The 21,479-nt window shown below is 38.1% G+C and overlaps 1 protein-coding gene across 1 annotated transcript in view; it reads right to left on the minus strand.

Moving 5' to 3' along the window:
* Positions 1-21,479, minus strand: part of DGKQ (diacylglycerol kinase theta) — a 98,669-nt gene that overhangs the window by 22,659 nt on the left and 54,531 nt on the right. The window contains exons 9-18 of the mRNA XM_060763721.2: positions 20,685-20,908; positions 19,780-19,870; positions 17,460-17,514; positions 17,131-17,192; positions 14,321-14,471; positions 13,694-13,732; positions 13,114-13,229; positions 7,568-7,719; positions 4,599-4,747; positions 2,250-2,431 (exon numbers count right to left, since the gene is read on the minus strand). Coding sequence (XP_060619704.2) covers positions 2,250-2,431; positions 4,599-4,747; positions 7,568-7,719; positions 13,114-13,229; positions 13,694-13,732; positions 14,321-14,471; positions 17,131-17,192; positions 17,460-17,514; positions 19,780-19,870; positions 20,685-20,908 — 1,221 coding nt within the window. The remainder of the gene's footprint in view (positions 1-2,249; positions 2,432-4,598; positions 4,748-7,567; positions 7,720-13,113; positions 13,230-13,693; positions 13,733-14,320; positions 14,472-17,130; positions 17,193-17,459; positions 17,515-19,779; positions 19,871-20,684; positions 20,909-21,479) is intronic.

Raw genomic sequence — 21,479 nt, forward strand, 5'->3', positions numbered from 1 at the left:
CCTGAGCAGAAAGCAAATCCTGATCCTCAGAAGAATCAGAATCACAGTCAGAATCATTAATAGGCTCATTAGTTGCCCTGGGAACAGGAAGGAAGCTCCTATTAACAGGTTGGATCCCAGGAGCCTGAAATCCCTGAGGGACATGGGAAGGAATTGGGGGATGGGGCACAAAATACCAACCCCCTTGCTGAGCACCAGGCCAAGGTGTCAGAGGAGAGGGAAAATAAGAGGAAGGAGGGAACCCAGGCAACAGCTGGCGAGAGTCTAAATAGGGAGGGCAACCCGAGGGGCCCTCCATGGGATCATCTTCCAAGGGCTGAGTCCCAACGGAGCGGCAAGCCATCGCTCGGCCAGGCGGCGTGGCTGCTGAGGTAAGAAGAGGCTGAGGCATTTGGGTGGGAGGGGGAGCCTCTCTTACCGGCTGAGGAGGAATGAAGGGCAAGGGAACAGAAGAACGCGAGTCCTGTCGGCCCGACAGGCTCTGCCCCTCCTCAGTGTCGCTCGCCGGAAGCCGCTTGGTTTTCCGGCGGCATTCAGAAGGTGCCGGCTTTGCCTCCTCTCTAGCGGTTGCTGGGGTGGCGGAGGGCCGTTTAGCAGGCTTTTTCCCTGCTTGAGATGCAGGGAGAGGGAGAGCTTCCCCGGCTGCTACAGCAGCCGTATCAAGGCGCACAGCCGCCTGCGCTTCAGAAGACGCGGCGCCAGCACGAGAGGAAGCAGCTGGCTCTGCTCGGCGGCAGAGCACACAAAGGGGATGGGGGTCCCCTTGAGGCAATTTACCCCCACATTTAAGGCATTTTACAGCCAAAGGGGCAGACATACTGGCCTGATAGTCCCAATGAAAGAAAAAATCCTAAGGAGTCCCAAACAAAAAAGTGGAGACAAAGTAATCCGATGTTCCAGCTTTCACGGACGAAAAGAACTGAGGCTCCAAGCCCCGCTGCCTGGCTTTATTGGGAGGAAATGGGCGGGCTTGGAGTCCCTAATTGCATAAAGCTTTCAAGAAAGATCCGATTCAGCTGCGTGGATGCAGAGAAGTACCACAGGTGTGGATTTCACAGCACCACGCAGAAGAAACAATTTTATCGATTAGCCAATTGGCCAAATCAAAACAGACAATATAAACACAAGATACAGTATACATCAAGTTCAAGTAAAATTATAAATATACCAGTACAGATAGAAAAAGTGGGGATGGCCAATTTATAACTAAATGTACTTTAATCTTAGGTTTATATCTCAGATACCAATCTGAACAATGTACTCTGCTCTGAATAATATGAAGAAGTTCTATAAATGTTCTTATAAATTAAAACAAATTATTCAAAAGCACAAATATTGCTAGGCAATATCCTTCCATACCAAGGCAAGGATGTACTTATTCCAAATGAAAGTTTAAGAGCAGCTTATGAAATATAATACAGCTTACAAAAAATTCACATCTTACTGTAGAAAATTTCTACCATATTTTAAAAAGCTGGAAGAATGACCTCTTATTTGGAAATACTGTCTATTTTTTTTTATTCTGCCACTATTTATACTTAAATCACTGTGATCTGCTGATCTACAAAGGAAAATGGCAGCACGTTGTGTGCAATTTTTCTTAGATCTTTTGAAAAAGAAAACTCTAATAGTTAACTGGTTGGATTTCATCAGTCTGCACAGACTGGCAGCCATTTCCAGCGCCTCTTGAGACCCTGGCCTCTTATATATTTCCAACTACCCTTTTCGATGGTATTTTTTTATCTGGAGCATGCTTTCTTGTGAAATGTTAGCATAGACAACACTCCTGACAAGGAAAAAAATGTTACTGATGGATGGACAAGCACATCTCAAAGATTGGGAGAAAAGAAACATTGTCCTTTTCTGAGAAAAAAGTATTTCTCTTGATTGGGTAGTTAGGATGATAGCAATCATGGAGGACTGTGTGTGAAAAAGAGAGAGGGAAGGAAGGAAAGGGAAAAGAGGAAATACAGTAGTTGCTGGAATTTACCAGTTGCTAGGGCAAAGGTGGAGGAACTTGTGGCCCTCCAGATGTTGCTGAAGTGCAACGTCCATCATCCTTCACCAAATCTTGGCTAGGACTGCTAGACATGACTGTTCAACATCATCTGAGAAATCACAAAGGCCCACCCTTGGTTTAAGATTTTTAGTTTCTATTTCCCTCCCTTCCTTCCTTCCTTCCTTCCTTCCTTCCTTCCTTCCTTCCTTTCTTTCTGTTTTGTGAGAACGAAAAAAACCTGAGGAAATACCTTAGGAGGCTCAGGCTCCAACACACCATTTTCTGAACTTTCAATAGGTTCTTGAGCATCTAAAAGGATTGTCCAACGATCCATAAGTACATCAACAGCCTCATCCACAGATATAAGAATGGAGTATGGATCTTCACCGCTATATCCAGCACCCCAGCGCAGTACCCGACCCAGGTCATTACCTGATTTAAAAAAGACACATTATCATGAATAGTGACAACAGACAAAGAAGAAAGAGTTGTTCTTTTTTGTGTTAGCCACCTATTCTAATGGCTTAAGGAGGGGTTAAGCAAATGTTTTTGGTTTAACAATCATCTGCAAATTTAAGTACCTTGAAATATTTACTGTAATTGCCTGACAATAATTTCAATACAGATTAAAGATTAGAGAAACACAAAGGAAAATATTGACTAAATGGTACAGAACCCCAATTAAAATAGCCCACATAACAAAAACTACCAAAAAACTTTGTTGGCACAGATGTCGGGAAATTGGCTCCTATTCCCACATGTGGTGGGAATGTGACAGAGTACAAGATTTTTATAATAAGGTAAAGAAGGAAATGGAAGAATTAATAGGGTATAAACTGGCTTTGAACAAAAAAGAATTTTTCACACAGAAATTAGACAAAAAAGAAAATATCAAAGCCTGGGGGGAAATTATAAAACACATGATAGTAGCCGCCCAAGCAACTGTGGCTTTGGGATGGAAAGACCATAGAAAGTGGGAGGTTAAAAAATGGTATGATTATTTAGCAGATTATATGCTTCAGGATTACATTTATGAAAGAAGAGCCAAATATACAACATGCTGATTCAAGCCCGTAGCCAGGATTTTGTTTGGGGGGGGGGGGGGGGCTGATTTTTTTCAGGGGAGGTTTCAGGGGGGCTGAGTTTCGGGGGGGGCTGAGTCTGAGTGAAAGAGGGTCTGGCCTAGCAAACCTTTTGTATCATTACCCCAATATCCCCATGCATATTGAGTATGGTGATCACATCATGATATGAATAACCATAACAGTTTAAATAATGCACCAATAAGGCCTTTTTGCGAACCACCATGAAAATCCCCCCCCCCTCTCCGGCTACATCCCTGTGCTGATTTAAGAAGACCTGGGTTCAGAAATGGAAAAGACTGATAGAAAAAGTCAAAGGAAAAGAAAGATATAAAGAGTTGAACCATTCTCTTTTTACTATTGTTCAATTAAATTAATATCTGAATTAAAATAAATACTGTTCCCTGAGGGTGGTGGGAGGAGGTGAGGGGTGTAAAATCGTTAGACACAAGGGCAAGGTAAAGGTGGGTTGGATAAAATCACTAGGAAAACAATATGTGATATGTATTTATAATGTAATTCAATATTTAATAATGGTAACTGATTGTGATGCTATTCTACCTGTGTCAACAATAATACATTTAAAATAAATAAATTCTACAACAGTGAATATCATCTCTTTAACCTCCATTTATCAAGACCCCCCATTTATCAAGACTGGGCAGTATAGCAAACTTTTCACATTTTGTTGCAGAATTCACATAGAACTATATCTCCAATAAAAGTATTGGTGCCTGAAGAGCTGTAAACAGCATCCTCATGTTTCAGTCATTTGCCATGTGCAGGTTTGTTTGTTTATTCCAGCAGATCTCCTGTTTGTTTGTTTGTTTGTTAATTGGGGTACTTTTTCATCCTAAACAGAGTCATTTTTCTTGCAAACCATAATGCCAAGACACAAAGCAACATATTCTGATTGTCCTAACAGTACCAGTACGGTACAGTACCTGCAGTACAATGGAATTCCCACTGGGCTCAAAAAATATCCCACAAAACATTCAATGTCACATTTTTTTTTCAAAATCCTGGCACACAAGGGCTCAAGGAGGAGAAGGGTATCTGTGAATTTATCAACACACTAAGGCCTGCTTCTTGTTAGGTGCATCATTGCAAATTGACCTACAATCAGCCAAATCTGAATTGTGCCAGTTCACAATGTTTGTATTTTTAGGAGAAGAGCAGAAATATATCCACATGTTTGGGATCACTGTGCAAGAAGAATCTCTGCAATGTTCATTTGAAACAAGGCCTTGTCACTCAACACACCTTCCCACTACCCAATAGGACATCATATAGGCCCCCTTGATATGTATCACTGCAATTGACTAGAAGGGCTGTGTATCATGTCAGATACATAGTTAGGTCATCACAAAGTTATGAATTGTAGCCTCCAATGCAGGATCTCAGCCCAATAATTTTGTCATTTTCATTCCTGAAATCAAGTTTCAGTCTCACCTGTTTCTAAAGTAAAAGAGTTTCAGTCTCACCTGTTCCTTAAGGGAAAAGAGTTTCAGCCTCACCTGTTCCTAAAGGTAAAATGGCGACAGATGGTTCTGAACAGACAAGCTTGTGCCTGATCTCTTCTAGTGCACCAAGGACCCAACCCACAGTGCCATCACCACCGCACACAAGTATTCGGAAATATGGAATCTGGGAGAACGTATGTAATCTGCAATATTTAAAAAGTGAGCACAACATTATTCTGCAAATACAGTAACGTCAAAAAAGACATTTAGACTTCATTAGTTTTCTCAGCCAAGTTAAAATAAATAAACAAACTGGTCTGTCTTTTAAGAGATCAGGATCCATAGAACTGTAAAACTTCTATGCATGTTTAAGGTGACTTTGGGAACTGATTATATCCAAGCACAAAGCACTCTCTACTTCTAAAGTACCCAGGGTTTGGCCCTGATCTCTGGCATTCAAAAGCCAAAGTCAAAAAATCTTATTCGATATGCTCATGTGTCTCGGATGCTTCTAAAATTGTTCTCTGGATCCCAACTTCAGAAAGATTTAGTATAACACTTCACTGAAACTCGAAGTTAACAGATCACAGATTAATAAAAAGCTGCCAGTTCTTGTAATAAAAGGTTTAGAGGAATTTGAACTAGAAAGTATTGTTAATAAATTCTGCTCTTAACTCTGAGCAATTTTACTCAATTTAAATCTTATTAACCAATTCCTTTTACTTTAATATTAATCAACAAACACTCCCATTGTGTGCTTTTTCTTCTTTTCCCCCACTTTGTACTTTCATTTAAACAATGACTATAACAACTGCATCCTAATTTCAATTTTTCTTAACTTCAAATCTGATTATAAATCAATTAGTCATAACCACAAAATATCATAGAAGATCATAGAATAATATTACTCTTACTATAAAAAATGTAAGAAACAGAGTTTTGTCTCAATCTGATATTAGCAAATTGAAACAGGAATTAACTATTAAAAACATCAATTCTACTAACTCATTTAACAATACAGATTGGTCCTAAAGATCTGTCTTAGATACTCCTTTGTTTCAGGAAAACATGACTTTCTTCCTTGGATGCCTGATGCTTTATCACATATTGGTTTTGAAACTCCCCTTAATCCCAAACCATGTTTGTCATGCGTTAAGAGATAATGTAATTTTGGACATATAATTCCAAAATGCCATAGGGTACACTTAAAAACTAGTACAACACAATACAAAACTTTATTACAGTCCATGACCAGCACAAAGAAGATAAAAACTACTATACACTTTAAAAAAAGATCCAGACTAAAAAAAACTACACTGAGATAACTTATACAAATAATTACAAAAAGTCTGTGAACTACAGCGAATCCAGTAGTGTTTTACACCTTCCCTTTCCAAATCATGCTGCATCGAAAAAGAGATTACAGATTTGAATATTTCAACATGAAACCAAGGCAAGTTCCTTGCTGGTTGGGTCAGTAATAAATCCATTCAGTAAATAAGGTACAAAACTGAAAGAGAAAAAGTAAGTACTTCAGCTAGTCTGAAATAGGCTCCCTGCTTCAAACTATTTTTTAAAAATGTGGGCAAGGTGTATATGGTTAAAATTAAAGCCATACAATGTTTTATTTTAAGCAGCAGCAGTTGACCAGGACTGACAGGAACAGCATATAGCAAAAATAAAATAAAATAAAATAAAATAAAATAAATCCACTGACTCTTAGAGTAACATAAAAAATGTTCACTCCACTTTACAATAAACGATGAGTTGGTTAACTAGACTTGGCGATCTTCTCCCTTATTTCGCCCTTAATACAGCAGTCTCTTTGACAAATGAGCTTCTGTTACTAAAAGCAACTGCTGCCAAATTCCAAACATAAAAATAGAAATGCCATTTATTAAACTCACAACTACAATTTTGTTAACTGACATTAAAAGCTATTGAAAATAACTGAAAGATTTATTGTTTGACAGTAAGATTAAAAATCACCACTCCATAGTCCCTTTTGTTATCAACATTATTCATCCTCAGACTGTGGGTTTGCCAAATTCAATTCAATTCAAGCACTAAAAACTTTTAAAACCAAGAGGCAATGTCCAATAACCTGCTAGATGACTTCAGTAAGGCCTTTGTTTTCCAGCTCACAAATATTAAGTTCCAAACTCAATTTGGACAAGTTTCAAAATCAACTGTATGATACGGCATGTATGTATGTGCCTTCAAGTTGTCTATCAACTTACCGCACCCTCATGATGTATATAGAGTTTTCTAAAGCAAGGAATACTTAGAGGTGGTTTTCCCAGTTCCTTCTTCTGAAATATAGCTTACTGCACCTAGTATTTTTGGCAGTCTCCCATCCAATTACTAACTAGTGGTGACCCTACTTAGTTTTCAAAATCAAATGGCATCTGACTTTCCTTTTCAATGGGGGGCAAAACCTCACAATCCACTAGGCAGTTATATTTGGAATAGTTTTGAGAATCCCAAAGACTGTGCTTGTTGTTGGACAACACTGAACGTAAACTTGCCTTATCATCCATACTATAAGGATGTAATTTTAGGTAAGAACAAAACAAAACCTGCATATTTAAAAAATAGGATTGTGTAAGAAGTTAACTAACATAAAGAACCTGGGAAGGGAAATGGCTACAGCAGATTGTTTTATTGTTTTAAAAACAACAAAATTGTTTTTAACTGTGATAATTGTTTTAACTGCTGTTTTGTACGTTTGTGTATTTTGTATAGGCATCGAATTGTGCCTTTTTTTGTAAGCCGCCCTGAGTCCCCCCTCGGGGGTTGAGAAGGGCGGGGCAGAAGCACTCAAAATAAATAAATAAAATAATAAATTGAAGAGCAGGAAAAGATTAGTGGTTTTATTTATTAGATATACATCATACCCTTTCTCCTAGAAACCCACACGGCTATCATACAATTCCTCCTAACATGTCCTGTACTGATCAAAATAAGTCCCACTTTGGCAGAGGGGGCACACTGAGAAACAGGAAATTTGTAATATATTTTACCCAGGAAGTGGACCTCCATTCGTCAATTCAAAGACTTGATGAGGATTCAACAGTTTCCTAAAACTGTACAGCAGATCCCGGCCTTTAAGTCCCCCGCTCTTTGGATTCACATATACAAGCAATGGATAGCAGTTCTGTGGAAGCTTGGCTTGCTAGGAGCAAAGAAAAGCAATTAAAGAATATTTTATGAGTTCAACAAGGCCCAAATCCAAAAATAGCTAACCATGTTCAAGAAAGAATGCCATATTTTACAACCAAAGTCTTCACAGCTGACTCAAGGAACTGTCTACTACAAAAAAAAATCTGTTCTAGAGGTCAAGAAACTCTTTGGAGCAGGACCTTTTTTCATTACAATGGCAGGGAAAGGAGAAGAAAATCCCAATTTCACTGATTACAGATTTGAACCTTATTTATTATTCTCTCTGGCACACTGCTGTTGCTCGTATGATGTAGAAATGACCGATCTCTTTGAAATTGATAAAATTATTCTTTAAAAAAAAGACATATTCTGCGATATAACACAGGTTTATCTTGTATAGTTACCTTTGAACTTTGGAATTAGTAGGATGTACTCAGTGCACTGCTCTGATACACATTTAATGACAACCAATGACAATGAAAACATATACAGATCATTATAAACTTCCGAAGTGTTTCAAAAGTGATTCAAAGTGTTTTAAGGGCATTTCCAGTCTTATCCTAATAATTACGTTTTACAACTAACTAACAGCACAGATAGTATTAATCAGATGATAACAAAACGTCTTAAAGAACATAATAAAGACAATGCCAGACTTTACACAGCAAACATGATTAGTGCACTTAACCGTACAATCAACACATCTGCTTCTTTAAACAACCCTGAATTTCTGCCTAAGGAGCCACTACTTGGGTGGAGACACCAACAGAGGTACACAGAATATTTTGACGGCATGTCATTCGTAATTATTGCTCACTGCAAGCCACACTTAGAGGACACAAAGCCAGCATGTTGAATACAATACAAGGGGATTATGGAGCCACCCTGGGTTCATGGCAAAATCAAGGCTTCAACAATTTCTTTTGCCATCTGAACAGAGAATAAGGAACCAGTTGTCCTAAGCAGCTGCCTCTGATTCATCATATCAGAGTTGGGTGAAGAATGCAACTTTTGTGAGCTTGAGAAAATTAGAAAGAGCAGCAAGAAGAGTGAATGTTTAACTCAACCAAGCAAACAGTCATCCCTCTACATTTTCAGTTTTGAACTTTGCAGATTTGATTATTCATAGATTTAATGTAAAATCTCCTCTTAGGAATCCCTAGGTCCTCCTAGTGTGAATCTGTGGTCAACTTCCTCCAGTCATGCAGGAAGACTTACAGATTTCTAGAGGGAACATCTCTCTAGGAATCTCTAGATCGTCCAAGGCTATTATATGGCTTAATTCCAGAAGAAGTCATGCTGGAAGATCCAGAAATTCCTACAGAGTTGTTCTTTCAAGTGAAAAAACAGCAATTTCTTTATTTATGGTTCTTCACATTCTCAAGGGTCCTATGCTCCTAATTCTAGTGAATGAAGATAGATTGGAAGATTATTTGTTTGCTTCTTTTAAAAAAAAACTGCATATAAAGATATATGTGTTATCTGTTTTTCTTGTAGCTAGAACAAAAATAGTTCATTATTTTGAACGCCAATACCAAATATGACTGTTCTTTGTTTATAACCACACATTCCTTTGAAGGGAGTAAAATATGCCCCATTTCCTTATTTGTTAATTGCTTTCATTCTCGTTGTCGTCGGAGTGCAATAGCACAGCAAAATAAGACTGGGCTTAATTTAACTTACTTTCATTCATTACTCTGGTTAAAAGAATACTATTCTACTTTGAATAGTAAGTTAAATTTTGTATAATAATGAGTACACATTTAATTAAATTTAATGTAAAAGGATGATAAAAATTAATTGGTATATAAAATATTTAATACAGATGAATGGAAGGAAAATGAAAAGAATCTGATAACAATGTTGTTAACGGCTGCAAGGCTACTAATAGGAAAGGAGAGGTGGAAATTAAGATAGAAGAATGGTACAAGAAAATTTGGAAATTAGCAATAAATGATAAATTAACATGCAATCTAAAGGTTAAAAAGGGCCTAAGGAAGGGAAATGATTTTGAAAATATACGAAAAATATTTATTGAGGAAACATTAAGAAAAGAAGATGGAAACCAACCCCCACCAGAAGAAATGAGGTTCTGGTGGTAGCATAAGGAAAAGAAAAACTCCAGAGATGGAAAGCCCAAGGGGTAGCACAACGGGGAAAGGAGAAGAAGTAATTATATGAATTGTAGAGATTTTTTTTTTGAAATGAAATGAAATGAATATAAATGCAATAAAAATTATTTTTAAAAATATTTGTATTTACTTATTTAAAATATTTATATTCTGCCCTTCTCATCCCAAAGGGGACTCAGGATGGAGCACACCATACACACGGCAAGCATTCCATGCCGGAACATAAAATAACTATAAATATACACAAACATTAAAAACAGTTACATCTACTTTAAATCAGTTGTTTAAAACCATCTCAAAACACCATGCAACAACATTAAATACATTCTTTCCCATTGTATGTGTGCTTTCTTTTAATAGCCCAACATAAAATGAACAGTCCTGGGTTAAGGAAAAAGGCATAAACATGCTTTTAAAACTGACACTGGAATTATTTTTAAATTCCGAATGAAGGAAATCATTTAATACAAAGGGGGAAAGGTGAAAAAACATTAATACAAGGCAGAAATTGTTAGTGACCATCAACGAACTCCTAATTTTTCAACAGTGATTCTAATTACTCTCTTAGGAATATAATTTTTCCTCACCACCTTTCTAGTTCTCTTTGAAGAAAATGCCACAGGTAAGCACTGTCTAAACCAGTGGCTCTCAACCTGTGGCTCTCCAGATGTTTTGGGCTTCAACTCCCCGAAACTAGTAAACTAGCTAAGATTTTTGGGAGTTGTAGGCCAAAACACCTGGGGACTCACAGGTTAAGAACCACTGGTCTAAACTGTGTGACTGAAGTATTAGTTCTGTCTGCTGCAGATTTTATAAACTTGGTTTGTGAAGTAAAAGTCTCCCTTGGCACTGATATTTGAACAAGATGAAATACGGAGATTTAATCAAAACTTCCTAGTAAGAGGAGCAAATTATCAAATCACACAGAATTGGAATTAAATGCCAAGGATATCCCCGCACCTCGTCCCAACAATCCTAATTAGGAAATGCTAAGCATGGTTCTGAAAGATAACTTATGTTGAACCAAAACATCATATGCATATATGCCAGAAAGAGGTGTGGATTTTTAAAAATGGAATGATGTGTAGTTTAGATTAGAAGAGGCCTTTGCACACTTCTTAATTACAGGAATGTGATTTTATCTTAATAGCCTTGGGTCCTAGATAGTGTGATGCTTGGTGAAGCACTAGAGATCTCTGGCGGAAAATTCTAAATACACTTCCCTAAATTACAACTCCCAGAACTCCACAGGATTAAACCACAGTCATTAAAGTGGATTCGTAATGCTCTAATTATGTTGTGTGAAAAGACCCAAGGTGACCTGTTCCATCAGCTTGGGTTTCAGACTCCTGGCACGCAAGATATTCAAAGACTAATGCATTCTCCTCATTATAATAGAATCAGTATAACTCCAAACTGTCTGGATTGAAATAATTAAGTTCCCCAATCTTGAAAAACATAGCACAGACCATCTTCTCACTGTGTGGAGTTAGAATTTTCTATTCTCTGGCTAGTGCAGGAAAAGGAAGCTCAAAAAAAAAATAGTAATGGGCATATTAAGCCTTTAGCAAACAGTACTGCGATGATGGAGTCAGGATGGAAACAGAATGGTAAGTAAGATATGTAACTGTTTTAAGAGAATGCTGTTCAAGTCCTGAACCGGTGCTTGGCCGTTGTAACGGACTGGATGAGGGCCAACAGATTGAAACTAAATCCAGACAAGACAGAGGTACTCCTGGTCAGTCGAAAGGCCGAACAGGGCATAGGGCTACAGCCTGTGCTCAACAGGGATACGCTCCCCCTGAAGGCACAGGTTCGCAGTTTGGGAGTGATCCTGGACTCATAGCTGAGCCTGGAACCCCAGGTCTCGGCGGTGGTCAGGGGAGCTTTTGCACAATTAAAACTTGTATGCCAGCTGCGCCCGTACCTTGGGAAGTTTGACTTGGCCACGGTGGTCCACACTCTGGTTACATCCCGTATAGACTACTGCAACACTCTTTACGTGGGGTTGCCTCTGAAGACTGCCTGGAAGCTGCAATAAGTCCAACAAGTGGCAGCCAGATTACTAACAGGAGTGGGGTACAGGGAGCATACTACTCCTCTGTTGCGCCAGCTCCACTGGCTGCCAATTAGCTTCCGAGCACAATTCAAAGTGCTGGTGTTGACCTATAAATCCCTAAATGATTCCGGCCCAGTTTACCTGTCCGAACGGATTCTCCCCTATGAACCATCAAGGTTGTTAAGATCTTCTGAAGGGGCCCTGCTCTCGGTCCCACCACCCTTGCAATTGCGTCTGGTGGGGATGAGGGACAGGGCCTTCTCGGTGGTGGCCCCTTGGCTCTGGAACTCTCTCCCACTGGAGATTAGAACTGCCCCTTCTCTCCCGACTTTTAGAAAGCTGGTGAAAACTTGGCTCTGGAATTTAGCATTTGATTCGTGAGTCAATAACTCTTGACCACATGGACGGCTGGTGATGAATTGTGATTTTATTTGACGACTTGGCCATATGTATTTATATGATTGCTTTTTAATGTATTTTATGTATTAGTGTATTATGGGGTGTGATGTTTTAACTATTGTTTATGAATCTTTGTTGTAAACCGGCCTGAGTCCCTCTCCGGAGGTCGAGAAGACCGGTATATAAAAGTTCTAAATAAATAAATAAATAAATATTAATGTTGTTTATTTTATTTATACCCTGCTTTTGCTCTTCACAAAAGAAACTCAGAGCTGCTTACAATAAAAACATTTCAATTCAATATAAAATCATAAAATATACGAAGATTAAAACAGAATTAAACATCAGTGGTGTTCATTAAAAATTAAATCCTTAAAATAACTACACAGGTGGAATCTAGCATATTTTCCAAACGTCTAACATTCCATTTTTATCATGGAAATTACAGTATGGCATTCCAGGACCGGTACCAGCAATTTCACCCACCAACTAGACAAAATATATCCTCTATAGCAGGCATGAGCAAACTTCAGCCCTCCAGGTGTTTTGGACTTCCACAATTCCTAACAGCCAGTAGGCAGTTAGGAATTGTGGGAGTTGAAGTCAAAACACCTGGAGGGCCCACGTTTGCCCATACCTGCTCTATAGGAACTTTCCAGGTCTTTCCAATAGGTTCAGGAGTATCCTTGGTTTCTTGTTTCCACAGTACATATCCCTCATGGATACTAGGGTAGTACTATATCCAAAAGTATGCTGTGTTTAGAACTAGAGCATATGTTCACTTATTAACTAACAGTTTGTAGCCAATGAGTCTTACCAGAACTTCTGGGATGACCACTGAAGATAACAGCTTATCATTAACAGTGGTGTCCTTAGCAAGCATGTACAGCCTTTCAGCTTCGGCAAAACATGAAATTTCTAGAACAACAGCACCTACAACAAACAGATGCAATAATATTATCAACTGGTTAATGTGAAATACACACATCTGCATGTGGAATATGATGCAAAAGCTTTGTCTCTGATTTTCAGTAGAAGGATGCATTTCAGAGCAGGTTTTCCTTCCTTCAATATTTGCTAAAACCCAGAACCTACTAAGATCTTCCATGACAGACTTATCCATATGGTGAAATCAGGCTTGCACATTTATATCACACACCAAAAGATAAGCTGTGGACCAGGAAGACCTCACTAAAATGATATCCTGACATACTAAAAATCTAACGGCTGAAGTAGGAGAGTCTCAAATAAACGTGTCACCTCCTGCAAAAGGAATTAGGAGGATGCACTCCCAAAGAACACTCCCAATTTCATTGTACATCATATCTGAACAGCCCTACAGATTCAAACACTCATCACATTCCCACCAAATCCCAGTTAAAGTATTATCTTCTTACCTTGAGAAGAATATACATGACTCACTGAAACTACATTTGCTGTAAAAGGTGAAATAAAAAAGGAAGAATTATTTTCAAAGTGCTGTACTACAATGTTTATGTTTTCTAAATGAAAACAAACTCCACATTGCCTAAATAAAGCTTAATTTGGTAATACCATCCCATTCCACCCATATTTTGTGGTTTATTTGAAGATGTGTGAAAGATAAACACAAATTTCTCGTGGACTTTAAGCTAAATGCTTCAGGACAATAAAGGAGATTAACTGTCCACAGCAGAACATAACTAGGTCCAAATATTACTGATAGAATACACTAACTACACAGTGATAAAAACAAATCTTGTTTAAGTCACCCATTAATCATAACTTAAATTGCTGAAGGCAAGCAGAGACTCTGAGAACACCTATATGTGGATGTATTTCCAAAAACTACCAAATCCATCTGAACAAATTTTAAAGGAATTTTAAAAAAACGTGCTGAGGATGTGCATTCATTTTTTATAAAATGCATTTTTCAAAACATGGATCAAAGTGATTTCATATTATTTGAAAATTTTCATTTATATATAACTAGCCGGCCTCTGCCACAGAAATTTAAACAGAAGCAATGACAGCATTTGACTTACTTTTGATGGCCAGTTCATCTTTGAGGATGTTCATATATTCTTCATTAGAGAGATGAGATGGCAGACCACCAATAAACAAATGGACTCGTGCAACTGACGCATTTTTTTCTACAATGTAAAACCTTGTTTGATTCATCTGACGTAGCGAAGTCTGTGGAAGAGGAAAGAATGATGAAAGCCCATCACATTGCAAAGAAATAGCATACACACAGAGAGAAGGTTAAGACCCTTACAAGAACAAATTAGTGTCACTAAAACAGTTAGCAGATCATTCATCCTAACTGCATTGTCCTTATCCAGAGATTTTTCCCTTTTCTTGGAATATCATGTTTGTTCCCATTTAGTGCCATTTGTGGAATATACTGGTGAAAATAGAGGACAGCCACAATTATGGGTGGTCTCTTACATAACCTAGAATAATTTGTTAAAGAATTCCAAGTTCCATTGCAAGAATGTACTGTGCTATATTTCATTTCATGTCACTTACTTAGCTTACTAAAGCTTTTGTCCTTCAGTTAACCAGCTTATGCCAGGATAGTTGTGGGGGAAAGTATTCTGGAGAAAGATATCTGGGACAAGCTTAGCAGAAAAAACAATTCCATGTTTTAAGGAGAAAGAATAAGGGTCGAAGGGAAATATTAGGCCATAATCTTTTTGTTTTATTCCACTGACATAAGCAACAGCAGCAGGAAGAAACAAGGCCAATAGGTACAGTGGCCATGAGGCAAATGCCTTAAGTCAGTACTTCTTAAGTTATCTGATGTGGAAACCAGCAATGGCTTTCTACCAATGGACAAGAAAATAATACTATACTTGTAGGAGCCACCGGTGGCACAATGGGTTAAACCCTTGTGCCAGCAGGAATTATGACCGAAAGGTCAGCGGTTCAAATCCGGGAAGCGGAGTGAGCTCCTGTCTGTCAGCTCCAGCTTCTCATGCAATATAATAAAAATAAACTTTATTTCTATAGCGCCCTATCTCTGCAAGAGGACTCAAGAGTGGTTTCCAAAACATTCAATTGCCAAAATGACACACAAAAATAAAACACTGTAAAACATAAATATACATCCTATAAAAGACAATAATCAACCATTAAAAACTAATTCCAGTTCATGAAGGGACATGAGAGAAGCCTACCACAGGGTGGCAAAAATTCCGGGCATCCCATGGGCAACGTCCTTGCAGACGGCCAATTCTCTCACACCAGAAGCAACTTGCTGTTTCTCAAGTCACTCCTGACACAGAAAAAAAATTGTGCCTATTGATTACAAACATTTTGTTACTTCCTGGAAATTCAAGGGACCAGCAGCTATTGGGTCATAGTCTAGCACTGGTCATGTAGCACCACTTTGAGTGGTGATCAATGAGGCACTGGAGAAGAAGACTACTCAGAAGTCTCAGATTTTATCTGCCTTTCATCACTATAACTATAAACAGGACTAAGTAGTACTAGCAGGATTCTGATCTTAAAATCCCAAGTCACGGACCAGTAGACATATGTGCTGATCATCACTTTCCTGTTTCTGGACCTTTTAATAATGCTGACAAAAGAACTCCAGAGAGATGCTGTGAATGTTGGAGTAAAATAATATTTTAAAGGTTCACAAACCTTATGTCCCACATAGTAATTTACTTAGTACTTCCTACACAACCTTCATGTGAAGTAGACCATGTCTAATATTTACTAAAGTCAGCTCTGAAAGTGTGAAGAGAAAAAGAAGCTGCAGCATGCTCTCAGGAGAAGCCGAATGTTAACAATTCCTCCTCTACCTTCCCATGATCTACAAAAACACTTTCAAACTCTGCTCAATGACTAAAAGACAGTGGCTTAAAAATTGAAGAGGAGGAGCAACAGGAGGAGAAATAACAGCAATGGGAAATCATGGAAGCAGGGGGCTTCCCATTCAATAGAGCAACAAATTCCTTCTGGACTATTCAATATAACAGGGATTCTTAAACTTTTCCACTCAGGATCCTTCCTGGCCTGAGAAATGTTTATGTGACCCTGGATACATAAGTATATAAAACAGGCATAGAAATCAAACATTTACTGATAGCAAACCAGCATTTGCAAGGCTTGCTGAATAGACTGACTTTCCTTTTTATGACATACAGCTGAAGCATCTTCTGCAGCATGCACTGTAAACACTGCACAACAGATTCAGGTAAATGTCTAAATCAGCTATTAGGTGACATTGGGAAACCTTTTATTGTTGCCAATTTTTTGAAGACCCCGACACTGAGCTAAGGGAACCCACATTTTAAGAAGCAGTGCAATAGAGTAACGAATTCCTTTAAGGAACTATCCAAGGTGCCGAAATTTAGCCCTAAAATAAGTTCAGCACTTCTAATAGGTCTTTTTAAAACTAAGTCCTAGAATTGTTTTACTCTTTTTTCTTTTATGAGCAGAAATGAAAAAAAGTGCCACATAAGTGTCTTTCTTCTCCCTATCAAAACAAGAACAGAAATACGAACAGAGAATCCAAGTATTAAGTTGTCATGAGCAACAGTGGTTTTGCCCAAATCATAAGATGAGACAGGTAAGAAGGGAACTCAACGTACAGCATTTCATTGCTTTGATGTCATTTGTTCATCCTTCACAAGCAGCTTGATAGTCCCCACCTTCTGATGTGTCCTGCCAGTGGTAGTGGCAAAACTAACCTGAATGTCAAGAGGATTGTGTGTTGTCTGAACTGGGTTTTGTATTGTGGGGCTTTCTTAATGAGTCAGAGTATAGAGACAGGGTTTGTTATGATACTAACATTGAAAAAAGAATCCAGGAATAAAAATAACTTTTGTTTTATGGTTACCTTTCTTATATCTTGGAATCTGCCAAGAATCAGTTCAAGATCATCCAGCACCATCCGTTGAACTAAGTGGGGAAAAGGAACATTCTTGAGTTATTTCCTTTTCATTAAAATCAATCATGTAACTCATTAACATGTTTGGAATTGTAAATCTGGTTCCCAATTCATCCAATTAAATTTAATTTTCTGAGAAGTAAATGAAACCACAAGATTGACAACTTAAAAATTAAACCTCAGGATCGTTTTACTCAAATTTAATATCCAGCCTATTGAAAACAAAAGCGAACATATAATTATAAGGATATAATAATGAAAGGCTACTTAAGACTTGCCTTGCTTGGAACCCATAAGTACCTCGACCAAGCTGAAATTCTGGAAGTTTTCCAACTGTTAAGAGACAAAAACATACGCACATTAATTGAAATGGCTTTTATAACTGCTGCATCATACTGTTGGCTTATGTTCAACTTGCAGATTCTGTAGATTCCCATGTTCAATCCTGTAGATTTCCATTACCCTTCTGAAGGAAAGAAGGAAGTGGCTTAGTTTCATGGCTATTTCTACTCTGCATCTCCTTATTTTCCTCCAACAGGAGAGGACAGTAGCTACCCTGGAGAAATATCATTCAACCTTTTGTCTCCCCAGAAGTTGCCAGGATGACTGTGAACAATCTGAAGGAAAGGAAGATATAAGATACACAACAGAATACCTTTGCCCTTTGCACTTAGCTGTATTATGGTTTAAACAATATACTGGTTTGAATAATATCAGGACAAAGGCTTTTTAACTTGTTCAAACATGACCTAGTTAGGGATAAGTCTTGAGATGACCAGACTTGTAGATGACCTGGAGTTATTTACCATGGGAAGAAAGAAAAAACGGATTATAAGAAGCTCTAAAAAGATTTCTCAGAATTCCACTAATTATACTACATGGTAAATGAGCTAGATATTAAGCAAGTCATGTATGTAGGGCCAACATTCACCCATCCCTATTTTGATATATGCACTGAGCTGGGAGAAACTGGCAGTAACAAATTAGGGGTTGCAGTAGTCAGCTCAACCCATAAGCAGCAAATTCCATGTTGGACATAATAAGAAAAAGGATCACAAATAAAGCTGCCAATATTAATATTTTTTCCCTTAGTAAACCACAAGCTGAACATGAGTCAACAGTGTGGTACAGCAGCTGAAAAAGCCAATGCAATTCTAAGTTGCATGAAGAGGAGTATAATGTTGAGATCGAGGGAAGTCATAGTCCCACTCTATTCTGCTTTGATCAGACTTCACTTGGATTAATACTGTGTCCAGTTCTGGGCACAGCAATTCAAGAAGGAGATTGACATGGAAGGTGTCCAGAGAAGGGCAACTAAATGATCAACATTGGGAAAGCAAGCCTTGTGAGGAACATCTGAGGGATCTGAGTATGTTTAGCTTGGTGAAAAGAAGGCTCAGAAGCAACATGATAGCCATGCCTACACACTTCAAAGGATGTCACATCGAGGAAGGGGCAAACTTGTTTTATGCTGCTCTAAAGACTAGTATATAGAGCAACAGATCCAAATTGCAGGAAAAAAAGATTCCACCTTAGGAAGAACTTACTGATAGTAAGAGCTATGTATTTGGCAGCATAATGTGCTGCCTCAGAGTGTGGCAGAAGCTCCTTCTTTGGAGGCTTTTAAATGGAGGCTGGATGGTCATCTGTAAGGGGTGCTTTGATTGTGCTTTTCCTGCATAGCAGGGGCTTGGGCTGGGTGGTCCTGGGGGTCTCTTCAAACCCTAGAGTTCTATGATCTCATACAAATTCCTGGTACAGATGTGACCACATTCACAATACTAAATACAATTTTAGTTATTGCACTTAAACTGGGGCACTGTACACGATAAAAAGATGAAAAAGAAGAAAATTTCCTACCAGGAAGGTTTACAAATCTGGGGATTTTCACCTTAGAAAAGAGGATAGCAAATGATTTTAATGATAGTGATGCAGAAAATTATGCAATACATAGTAGCAGAGAGAAGCTGTTCTCTTTTTCCTCATAATCTTAGAACTCCAGCCCATCTATTGAGGCTGAATGGTGGGGGAATGATTTTATTATTTTTTTTTAGTGTAATTAGATGTTGTGTATTAGTGATGTTAGTTGGCTGTCCTGATTTCTTTGTAAATTGTCTTTTATGTACTGTACACCGCCACGAGTCGCCCTAGGGCTGAGAGCGGCGGTTAATAAATGCAAGAAATAAATAAATAATAAATAAATAATAATAGATGAAGGGAAGTATTTCTTCAAACACAACATGATTAAAATGTGAAATTTATTGCCACAATTGGTGCCATCCTGGATAGATTCAAAATGAGAGCAGACAAATTCAGGAAAAATAAGTCATTGATGGCTACTAAACAGGACACAACTTCTCCTGTATCAGGGACAGAATGCTTCTGAATTATCAAATGTTGGGGAATGTGTGAACAAAAACACTGTTTCAATCATTTTCATTTGCTGGGCTTTCCACCTTTAACTACTTAAATACCACATGAAGAGAATACAAGATTAAACAGGTCTTTGATCTAAACCAATATGACGCTTATACTCTTAGTATTATTGAATATTAGTCAAAATGGGGAAAATAGAATTATCCATCGGATATTGTTTACCTGGTATCCAAGCAGGGGAAGAACTTCTTTAATTACTGTCTGAGTAGTGCTTTCCTTATTTATCCGTATTGACACGCAAGCCATCCCAACCCTAAAGAGGAAAACCATTTTATGCAGGCACTAAGCAATATAGGCAAAGGACTCCCCTCCACCCCCACAATTCACTTTCCCCACAAATGCTTTTTTCCTGCCAAACTCATTTCCAGAATCAGACTCTAAACAAGGAATAAATAATATCAGGAAAACAATATACAGAGGTAAACAATAAACAGGAAGAGCATGGTGCCCTTGCCCAACCTTTTTGCCTTAAAAGTGCAGGTTCACCTATTCTCTTCCTTCACATTGGTTCAGATTAGAGTTTAAGTTGATGGATTTGCAACCATCCAAGTGCTTCCAAGTTGTATTATAATATATTGCATATTAATATTAGACCTTATTTAATAAACTCTACCTTCACAGTACTGAAAATTTGGAATTGCTGCCTGATTTATGAAAATAGAACAGGAATACAACATTACTCTTGTGAAAATGACAATACTTTCAACTTTCTAGCTAGTAAAGGATAATATGTCCTGCCAGATGTTGCTGCATTGCAGTAGGAATCAAAGGAACTAGTTACTGCCTGGCCTTGTTGAGATGTGGAGCTCAGACTAAACTTCTGGTAAAAGTAAAAGGTACCGTTAACTACACTTCTCATTGCCCACAGATGCAGCATAATAATTGCTTTTATGTGTTTCAATAATACGTTAAGCTGCTTTAGTTTATTTATAAGGGAAAGCAGGGTACATATACTGAGAATGATCTCTCCTTTCCTTAATCCCAATGTACATCTCAGGCTGTAAATGTCATTCCCGGCATGACAAGCCTTCATTGATTTTGAATTTAGAGAGGGAAATATCACTCACTTCAGCCAACCAGGGAAAATCTTTATGACTTCATTGTCCCTGGGTTTAGCTCTGATGATCCAAGCTTCAGGAACAGCTTCTCGGAATACAGATCCAGATTGAGTCTCTTCTGTAGTATCATTCCTATTAATTATGTCATCACAAAACAAGCCCTGCTGAGTGAATGTCTGGAGTTCATAATCTTGTGGATCATCATTGATGTAGTAAGCCCTCAGGGCAGCCTCCTAAAACAGCACAGGGACACACAGTTATATTTTGTCTTTTAAAAGACCACATGGAGATGATTGAATTGAAACTAATTTTGTTTTTATGTCCATGATAGACGCTATGATCAAATACAGTTCTTGCAGGCAATTGCCTTTCTCAAGAGGACTTTTGACAAGAGTGAGAAACAGAAGACTCTAAGTTCCCTGCTTTACTGCATGGACTCACTATGCACCATTTCAGCTAATCTCCCTTGTCTTTTCACTTCAACCATGGGCCAATATGGCATTGCCCTGTAAGCAAAATTTAGTCTGAGGTCTTCCATTACTGGCCACCAAACTTAGACAAATCAAAGTTTTAAATAACCAGAATACTAACATTCAAAAGGAAATAGATTTTAAAGAGGTAACAAGAAACCATAGGTAATATAATACAATTGCCCACAAGGTTCAATTTTCTGACTATCAAAAGCAAAAGGACAAAGTATTTGTAAAGAGAAGCTTTTCAACTTGTCATTTCTACATTTATAATAATAGAGCTATGATACAAGATATTAACTGGATTTCAAATTCCTAATTTATTACTTGATTT

Source organism: Anolis sagrei, chromosome 2 (genome assembly GCF_037176765.1).
Source record: "Anolis sagrei isolate rAnoSag1 chromosome 2, rAnoSag1.mat, whole genome shotgun sequence".
Taxonomy (NCBI): Eukaryota; Metazoa; Chordata; class Lepidosauria; order Squamata; family Dactyloidae; genus Anolis; species Anolis sagrei.